Genomic DNA, 9,502 nt, shown 5'->3' with positions numbered 1-9,502 from the left:
AACACGGCTCTCCAGGGGCCGCAGCTGAGGCGTCGCCCCGGCCCACGGGGGGCTGGCGGGGCGGCTCCAGGGCTGAGCGGGTGAGTCTGCGGGCCCCGCCTTGCGGGCTCGGAGGAGGCACCGCGCCCCAGGGACACGAGTCGGGCGCTGGGGTGACTCACGGACTGAAGGCCTGCAGGTGCTTGATGCCTGTGTGGATGGCCTTCTGCGAGCAGGCCATGGTGGCCTCGTGGTCCCGGGCCACGTAGGTGAAGTGGGTCAGCCGCGTCAGGGTCTGCAGCTCCACAAGGGGGTCTGACCAGCTGCACTCTGAGGCCATCTTCACCAGCTGCCGGTGGCGGGGGAGAGGGGCGTCTGTGAGTGGGTGGGGGCATCTCTGCTGCCAGCTCACGGCTGACATCACATGGACGGGTCCAGTGGTCACCCAGCCTAGGCTGAGTCACCTGTGAGGTTGAGGCTCCAGCTGCCAATGGCGGCCAAGCCTGGGTGGGGCTGACGGGCTGGGGACAAGTGTCCCAGTGTCCACACTGCGTTCCTGCCACACGGGCAGCCCTGCCCTCTGACGAGCCAGGAGACCAGACTCAGGGGCCCTGAGGGGACCGCTCGGCTCTGTTGGGAGTGCTGTGCTGAGAACGCGGCAGGGCCGCTGGCCACCTGGGGCTCCTTGTCTCGACAGTGGGATTCGAATAAGCACCTCGAGTTGGGGAGCTTTGTCGGGGCACAGCCCCTGGAATGCCTACCAGGAGCCTAGTGACACCTGCGTGGGCCAAGGGGGAGGAAGGTGACTTCTGGGGGGAGGTGACACCTGTGGGGTGAGGGAGCGACAGCTACCTGAGCCAAGGGGGGCACTGTGAAGTCCATGAGGCCCAGCCCGTTGCAGGAGTGCATCTCCAGAGCAACGAGGACTCCGGTCACCGAGTTGATGCCCTCGTTGGTGCTCTGGTGGGAAGGAAGTGCAGAGGGCCCCTTAACCCCCGGGGCTGGAGAATCTGGACTACTCGGGAAGTGACCCTGTGAAACATCAGCTCTGCAACAACGATCGGAGCTGTTTGTGTAAGTGTTTGTCTCCGAGCCACCTCTTCACGTAATAAAGAGGAGTAGGCGCTGCAGCCCCCAAGGTGGCCCGGCGGCTGGCTGAGCCGGCCAGAGGTGGAGGGCAGGTGGCCAGGCACAGCGGGTGGCCCTCTGCCTGGAGGCCCCTCCCCTGGTCCTGCTCCAACCCGGTGCTCACTCCTGGCAGGCTCAGATGCCCCTCCCTGATGGTCCCCGCCTTGCCAGCCTCACTTCCCACCTGAGCCACGTGTCCTGGCTCCAGCTGGGGCCCCAGGGAACCTCCCACTGGTCTCCATCCACGGCCCACGTCTGCAGGAGCAGAAGCCGTGGGGCTGGCCCTGCCCCCTCCCCTCTGGGTCCCTGGTGGCTCCCCTGCATCCTCACCCCGACGGCCTCGTGTTCACAGCTCAGGTGGCCCGTGGGGCCCTGCCAGGGAGGTGCCCCCTCTGGCCTAGACGCACCTCCAGATAAGGCCACAGTGAGGTGTCACTGAGGGTGGACAGCGCCCCCAGAGGCCCAGCGGCTCTTGGTGGACAGTTACAACTGTGGCCAGTCAGCTGGAGGAACGAGGGGATGTTCCAGCGGCCAGGCAGGCAGGGGCGGCCTCATGCCCCATCTCTCGGGGGTCGGCCTGGGCAAGGATGGACCCTCCTGAAGGGAAGCACCCCTTCCGCAGCCCCACCGCCCCGTCCCCCAGGCTGCTCGCCCTCGGGTGGGGAAGACTTCAGCGGGGGCGCCCCCCGGCCGGCACCTGCTCGTCTGTGCCCAGGTGCGGCCCGATCTGCTGCCGCAGCAGCTGCTTGGCCTTCACCCACGTGGCGATGAGCTGCTGCCGGGTGCTGATAGGCACCGCCTCCTCAGGCACCGTCCCCTTGGTCAGGTTCAGGGCGAACTCGCAGACCTGAAACGGAGGTGTCCTTGCTCATGACACCTGAGTCCAAACAGGGAACCCAAGCCAAGACCCAAAGCTGCAAAAGCAAAGCAGACCTGGCTCTGGGTCCAGAAGGGACGGTGGCCCAAATGTGCACTAGTCCAGGGGCTGAGGCACAGCCTCAGGAGGAAGGAGGCACCGCTCTCGGCCACACCTGGGGCAGCCGCAGGCTCTGCGCGTCCCTCAAACTCACTACGGAACTCACTTTCTCTCACGTTTGTTAGGAATGGGTGATGGGTCATCCGATGCTTGTCAACACCCATCAACATCCCTCATCCTTGACTGGGAAGACCGCCACACATTCCACGCCACCGGGAGACGCAATCAGGGGACAAACAACCCCACTCGGTCACCATGGAACCGTCCGTATCCCTGGCCTGTGCATCTTTCGTTTGGTGTTGCGGCTTTCCTGTTCTGAACTGGCATTGGTCCTATTTTTCTGGCCTCATGTCCACATTTTTCTGAGCTCTGGGACTTGCAGGGACGTCCCCACCACTGACACCCAGGTGTCCTCGTCTTGTTTCCTTTGCTTTTAGAGAAAGCATGTCCCCCGCCCGCGCCCCATTTCCGGGCAGCTGAGAATGCCTGTAGCCTCCCGTCCTCATCTGCTCTCCCACTGACGCCTGTACTGACCAGGGTCTGCCACCCCCCGGCTCTGATCCCACCCGCGGGTGCGGCACCTCCACTGCAGTCCTGACTTCGGAGGCGGCCTCAGGGTCCAGCGGTGTATGAAGTGGGTTTGAGCGTGCGTGTCTTCTAGACTTCTCTGGCATCAGGGCTGGGATCCAGGTGATGATCAGGCCTCGTGCCAGGGTGTTGCAGAGCGTCGCCAGCAGCACCAAGTCTCTGGAAGAGAAGGATGTCCGGGCCAGGCCATCCCAGGGAGGAAGCCGTGGTGACGGGACTGCCTGCGGTGGAGGCTCGTCCTCCACCAGGCGGCCTTCACGCCTGGGAGACACCTGTGCCGCGTGGGCTGGACTCCTCAGGGAGTCCTGCGGGGCCTGGACAGAAAGGCCCACCTGGCCACCGTGCCCACTGCCGGGCCATCCAGCAGGCCCTCCACTGGGCGACAGATGGAGCGGGCTTGGACCAGAACCTCCCTGCTTCCTCCTGAAACGTCTCAGCACCGAAACATTTAAAACCATCAAACGCGGTCTGACCTGTGTCTACGACAGAGACACGGACACCCGCCTACAAAGAGAGGTGCTCCCGCAACCCCTATGGTCCTGGGGACCCTGCCAGGGCCTCGCACCCAGGTGAGGGCACTGGCAGGCCCGTCCTCCATGGCTGTTCCGTCCTGTTCGCAGTGTAAAAATCCCCACGTGCACATGTAGCTGCGTCCTGACTCACTCAAACCTTTCTGCTTCAGGATCTGGCGAAAAATTTTAAATTTGAGTATTTAGACTAAAAGCCCAAGCAACAGAAAACACAAAGAGGGCTTCACAAAGTCACCCTCATTAGGTAAAGGTCTGGCCTGACTTGACGCTTTCACACTTCTAACTTCAGGTAGTGAAAACATCGGTCTCTCATGAGTTCACACCACCTGGATATGAAAACTCCCGGACACTGATTTCCAACCCGCCCCAAATCAGACCAAGGTCGGTTTCCACCCCTGTTCCTACGAGACTCGGGCCTCGCCAACCTCCCTCAGAATTGCGCTGTTTGCAACAAGAGTGTGACAGGCTGGGAACCCGCGTGGCAGTGATGCTGCTGGGAATCCGTGTGTGGGCCTGAGGGCGCCTGAGCACCTCATCGATCCCCACACATTGCCCTGCGGCTTAGAGAGGGTATCTTGCTCGGGGTGCACGGCCAGTACACAGAGGCCCTGCTAAGCACTAGGTGAGGGTGGCCCCTCACGTCCCACCCCACAGCTCCCGGCCCGATCCCAGGGTCTCTGGCAGGGGCAGGATAGGGCCCTCCTGGGAAGCCAGGATGCACACAGCGACCGCCAGCCTCACCCACCCGCTGTGGCCCATGGCCTTGACGATGCCCAGGAGGTGGTACAAGGCGTCCACGAGCTCCCTCTGGCGCCCGGCCGTGATGAGGTGCTGGTTGTGATTCAGGACGTAGACCATGGCGTTCTGCACGATCCACGCCTCCTGTATCCTCTGCCCAATGTCGGCCGAGCGCAGCCAGCTGTTCATGGCATACTGCGACAGGCCCTCTATCCAGGTCCTACAGAAGGCGTGTGTCAGGCTCTCCCCGGGATTAAGACCCTACCCAAAGCGGCAGTAAGACATGAGTGTGAAGCCGTCCCTAGAGCCCAGGGGTCAGAAAGTTACCCTGCTGGGGGCTGCCCGCCACTCCCGCTGAAGGACCCAGCCTGCCCATCTCCTCCCGCCTCCACCCCATCCGCCTGGCTCTCCCATCTCCCTGCGGGACGCCCCTCACCCTGCCCCTCCCTGGCCGAGGACGGACCCCTGGCCGAGGCTTGCAGGCCGCCAGTCCAGCTCTGCACCTGCCTGTGCCCAGTCTCCCCGGCCCATCGCACGCAGGCTGCCCTCCTCCATCCACATGGGTGCGTGGGACCTGCTGGCCTCAGACTAGCACCTGGCAAGCCCTTTCTCTAAAGGGCCAGACAGTTAGTACCCTGGGCTTTGACAGCTGCACGGAGTCTCTGTTGTGTGTTTCTCGCTATTTAATTTCACAAACTTAAAAACCATCAAAACCACTGTTAGCTCGTGGGCTGTACAAAAGCGGTGGTCAGGTGTGGCCTGGGCCCTCCGCCAGGCGTGGGGAGCCCGGCGCCAGACGGGAGTGGCAGCAGCCCCTGGGGAAGGCCGCGGGCTGCGCTCTCACAGGCGACTTAAAACACCAAGACAAACCCCATCTGCACAAAATCAGGGCCCTCCTTCCTGTGCCTCTCGTGGGCAGAGGGAGTCCGGCGGCATCCCCAGCTCCCTCCACAGCAGGCGGGTGTGAGGGCCCGTCCACTGGGTGCAACAAACAGGAAAGTGGCCCCTGTCCGCATTCAGCGGGAAGCAGCCAACAGCCTCGGCTCCTGCGACACCACAACGCAGACATTCACTCAAATATTTAATTTTAGATGAAACAACGGCTAAAAACTGTGGCTGTTTCCACAGCACCTCGATTTCATGATTAAACGCACTTGGCATCTCACGTGGGCAAGTCTCTGGGGGGTTCCCCGGGGGCCCTCTTTCCGTTCACACACTTCCCGGGACAGTTTCCCATGGCCAGCCCCGACTACCGCTTCCCTCCGCAGACACCAACTCCCTCACATCTCGTTTCCACCAATAACGAGGAAGACTAACCACAGCGAACAACGACGTGAGCTAGTGAGCTGCGCTGGACGGCTGGCCACTTCCCTCCCATGTCTGGGCGCGGCCCCCGTCCCAGCCTGTGCCCCCGGGCCACACATGAGCAGTGCCAGGTGCATAGGACGCGCCCCCGCGGCTCCCCTACCGGTACGTGATCCACTCGGCGTTGTCCTCTGGGGACTCGGGTATGTAGCCCACCGGGTGCTGACTCAGGTCCTCGGGGGGCATGGGACGGTCATTTAGCTGCACGCCCTCTGAACGCAGCAGGTGGACGGTGGCCTGCAGAGGAAGTGAGTGGAGTGGAGGAGAGAGGTCCCGGGAGCACAGACCCAGCGCGATGCCCCCAGGGCCTTCCCGGCCCCCGGGTCCTCCCTGCCTGCAGTGACACTTCCCCCACCCCACGCCGTTGCTTCACGCATACACGCTGCATCTCAGAGAGAGACGGGCTCCTTTCGAGAGCACAGCCTGAGCCCCCAGGGACACAAACGTCCCCTTGTCACACCACAGGCGCCCACAGCAACCCAGTCCCCGTGCCTCCACAGCTGTGCACGGAAGTCCTGCAGACTGACAGGACCAAGGACGGGGGGCAGGTGGCCTTGCCTGCCTCCCGGGGGTGATGCCGGCTCCATCCCTGGCTCCGCGGTCACCTGCCCCCAGCTCTCAGCACGGCCTGGCCCTCAGGAGGCGCTCAGCAAACCCTCACTGAACGAGCCAGGGAGTTTTGGCCAGGTTACCCCATCGCCCCCCAAAATGAACAACCTCGAGTGGCCCCAAGAATCCCGAAGTTACAAAGTATCACCAAAATCACCACCACGTGCAGGGGCAGGGATGCCAGTGCCAGCTTAGACCCAGCTCAGCCACCTGGCTGGCGCTGGGGTCTCTGCATGCTCACTGCAGGGGGCGGTAGCAACCCCGGTCAGGGCTGAGGGGGATGGTCGCCAGCAGCCTTCAGCAGCCTCTGAGGGGATGAGATCAGAACACACGCTCCTCCCTTACAATGGGTTCAAAGTGCTTTTGAAGCTATTCCCATGCAGAGGGCACTCTCAAATCCAGTAACCATCAGCCTGCAGTGCCTATGTCACCGTGGATTCACAGTTCAAACGTTACTTCTAAGGAAAATTAACATCTACACCCCTCACGATACATTCTGATTTATATTTTTCTCCCAGAAAATCTCCCAAGAACCCAGGAAAACTTCCCCAAAGGACAGGCTCCTTCGGGAGCAGGGCTGGGGTATAGGGCCACGTCCGTGCAGACGCAGGTGACACGGGGGCCGAGGGGCCGTGGGCAGGGACGCACCTCAGCGCTGATGAACCCCACCTCCGCGAACTCGCGCAGCAGGCTGGGGGATGCCTGCCTCTGCAGGGTGGCGTCTGACTGGCCCGAAGAGTCCTGCTCCGCGCCGGCCCCGCCCTTCCTCCCTGGAAACAGCAGAGCGGCAGGATGCCCAGAGCCGAACAGCCTTTCAGGGCACGCGGCGCCGCCCCGGGCGCGGCGGCGGGGTCTCTGCGAGGTGGCACTGTGCCCAGGAGGGGCTGGCAGAAACCTCCCAAGCGCAGGGGCCCCACGGGGTGGCGAGGTGTCGCCAAAGCCAGCTTGGCCATGGCCGGTCTCCCGCCGATTCCCTGACAGCTGGGCTCTCGGTTCTGTTTGCGCTGTTCCGCCCCTTGAGCGGCCCGGGTCCCGCCCCCAACACCCAGGCCCCGGGCCTCCTGGGACCGCCTGCAGGTCCCCCCATCCTCACCGTTCGCAAGACCAACCTCTTCCAGAGACCTGCAGGCCGGACTCATGCGGACCCAGCGCTGATGGGTGGAGCCGGCCCAGGCCCACGCTCTGCCCGCAGGCCCCCCGCCTGCATCCCTGGGTGCCCTTGCTGAGCCCCGCGGGCGCCGCAGCAACCCCAGGTCGCCTGGGGAGATCCCGCGGGTGCGGGCGCCCAGGCGTGGCCCCGGGGCCTACCTCGCTTGAGCCTCGCCTGCCGCTCCACCTTGCCGACGTCATACGCGAGGCAGAAGCGGCTGGCCGTCCGGCACACGTCCCACACGCCCTGCTTCCGGGCCACCTTGGCCAGCTCGGCCCAGATCTGTACCCTGCACAGGTGCGCGATGAGCTCTCTGCTCGGGAGAACCGGCGCAGGGCTCCTGCCACGAGCCCAACGGACGCCCCAGCCTGGACGCGAGGCGACGGGCAGACGCGCTGCGCGGGGCCAGGCGAGGGGGTGGGCAGGGGTCCGGTGCCCCCGCCGCGACGAGCCAGGAGCCCCCGCACGCCCCCCGGCCACCGCCCGCTCACCTCTCCTTGGCGTTCCGGCCCCGCAGGCACCGCACGTGCCCCGCGGCCTCGTCCACGCTGAGGGAGTGGTGCCGCGCCTTCGCGTACAGGTAGGTGAAGCGGCCCCGCTTTTTCCCGGTGGAAACTGAGGGTGGACAGCGGGACGGGGCAGTGACGCGGCGGGTCTCGGGTCAGGGCACGTTCCCGCAACCCCAGCGCAGGACTCTGGACGGGTGTGGTGGCGCCTCCCAGCGTCTTTTGACCTTTTCCTGAAGATTAGGTCCCGCTAGCTGTGCCTTTGTGGGGGAGGGGCGCCGGGCACCAGGGGCAGCTGGTGCGCAGAACGACTCCCTCTGCACCCGCCGGGCCGGCCCCAAGAGCCTCCCCCCGCGCCCAGCACAGTGGTGACCTCCGTCCCCACGGCCCCCCCACCTTCAGGAGCCGACTGGCGGGGACCCCGCGGAAGGCCCCCGCCTGGCCAGGTACTCCTGCCCGGTCCCTCGCCGAATGAAACGCACCGAGAGAGCCCGAGCGTGTCCGGGGCGGCTGCCCACTGGGCCCGTGCCCCTCACACCCAGCAGGACAAGGAGGAAGCACGGGGTGGCACTGCCACGCCCCGGACGGGGTGACAACAGGACCTGGTGACGTGCGGCGGCCACAGAGACAGCACAAGGTCCGTGGCCCACCGAGGCCAAGGGTCACATCCTAGAGCCGTCCCCCAGTCCACATCCCAGATCCACCACACTGGCCACCGCGGGCTCCCTCCGCGGCTCCTGTCTGCGGACGGCGGGGGCTGCGCGGCTGAAGGCTGCCGGGGGAGCCAACATTAAGGGAGCCCTGGGCGACCTCAGGTGGGACTCCGAGAGGAAGGGCGCCGGGGGGCTCCAGAGCCGGGCGCTAATCTGCCATCTGCAAGGGTTCGATATACTTGGGGGTAATGCAGAGAAGCCCAGGACCCCCATCCTTGGGGGGGACGGTGGCATGGGGGCAGTGCCCCCTAAAGTGTACGAGGAAGCCCTGACCCCCAGAACTCCAGAATGTGACCTTGTTTGGAGATGGGTCTTACCAGGAAAAATCAAGTTAAAGTGAGGTCATTAGGGTGGGCCCTAATCCATTATGACGGGTGTCCTTAAAAGGGGAAATTGGACACAGAGAGAAACGGGTGCAGAGGCAAGCCAGCCGTGTGGGCCCCGGAGACAGGCCCAGGCGGCCCCTCCCTCCAGCCCCTGGTCTCAGGCTTCGGGCCTCCAGGCTGTGTGAGCCTCCCCCCGCGCCACGGGAGGTGCTCTGTCGCGCAGAGTGGGGACAGGAGGCTGCACACCAGCACCTGAGGCCCGTGTGGGCGGAGGTCGAGGGCAGGTGGGTTCAGGAGTGTGTGTGCTGCTGAGAGAGCCTGCACACCTTTGGCCTCGTTCTCACTGTCGAGCACGATCTGGAAGGTGTCAGGGGCCAGGGCCAGGCCCGCGGTCACCAGCAGCGCCCGCTTCTTGCGCACACTGTCCTCAGGCATCGCTTTCTTTGCCTGAGAAGAGTAGACAGTGTGATGAGCACCCGCATCGTCCAGAGCAGCACCACTGCCTGTCTCTGCTGAGCGCTCCTGGCCTGACGGGGCCCCGCCCAGGATGCCTGCCCACCCCAGGCGCAGAGGCCGCAGGGCCCAGGTCCGGGGGGGCGGGGCGCACCTGCTCAATGGCCAAGGTGGCCTTGTCCTCTGTGCGCTCGGGGACCTGGCACGGCGTGGCGCAGAGGTGCAGGCGGTTGAGGGCCACCCTGAGCGTGTCCTGGTAGAGGCCCAGGGTGTCCAGGAGCACGGCCTTCCTCAGGTGCCCCATGGCAGGCTCCAGCCGGTCCGCACCCTCCTCAATGTACGCCATCTCCATGTGCACTTGGCAACGGAACAGGACCATGAGGCTGGAGGGACAGACAGCATTGCAAGGGCCCGGCGGGGCTGTCGCGGGACCCCCCCCCC

General features: G+C 64.8%; 1 protein-coding gene across 1 annotated transcript in view; it reads right to left on the bottom strand.

Moving 5' to 3' along the window:
* The window catches only part of CFAP46 (cilia and flagella associated protein 46), a 94,217-nt gene that overhangs the window by 61,813 nt on the left and 22,902 nt on the right, over positions 1-9,502 (bottom strand). The window contains exons 12-22 of the mRNA XM_007452012.1: positions 9,216-9,444; positions 8,935-9,055; positions 7,555-7,678; positions 7,222-7,352; positions 6,562-6,683; positions 5,408-5,541; positions 3,947-4,159; positions 2,665-2,830; positions 1,805-1,954; positions 832-939; positions 162-328 (exon numbers count right to left, since the gene is read on the bottom strand). Of these exons, the coding sequence (XP_007452074.1) occupies positions 162-328; positions 832-939; positions 1,805-1,954; positions 2,665-2,830; positions 3,947-4,159; positions 5,408-5,541; positions 6,562-6,683; positions 7,222-7,352; positions 7,555-7,678; positions 8,935-9,055; positions 9,216-9,444 (1,665 nt within the window). The remainder of the gene's footprint in view (positions 1-161; positions 329-831; positions 940-1,804; positions 1,955-2,664; positions 2,831-3,946; positions 4,160-5,407; positions 5,542-6,561; positions 6,684-7,221; positions 7,353-7,554; positions 7,679-8,934; positions 9,056-9,215; positions 9,445-9,502) is intronic.

The sequence above is a fragment of the Lipotes vexillifer genome, unplaced genomic scaffold (genome assembly GCF_000442215.2).
Source record: "Lipotes vexillifer unplaced genomic scaffold, Lipotes_vexillifer_v1.1 scaffold1117, whole genome shotgun sequence".
In the NCBI taxonomy this organism is placed as follows: Eukaryota; Metazoa; Chordata; class Mammalia; order Artiodactyla; family Lipotidae; genus Lipotes; species Lipotes vexillifer.
This window is presented reverse-complemented; position numbering and strand designations above follow the sequence as displayed.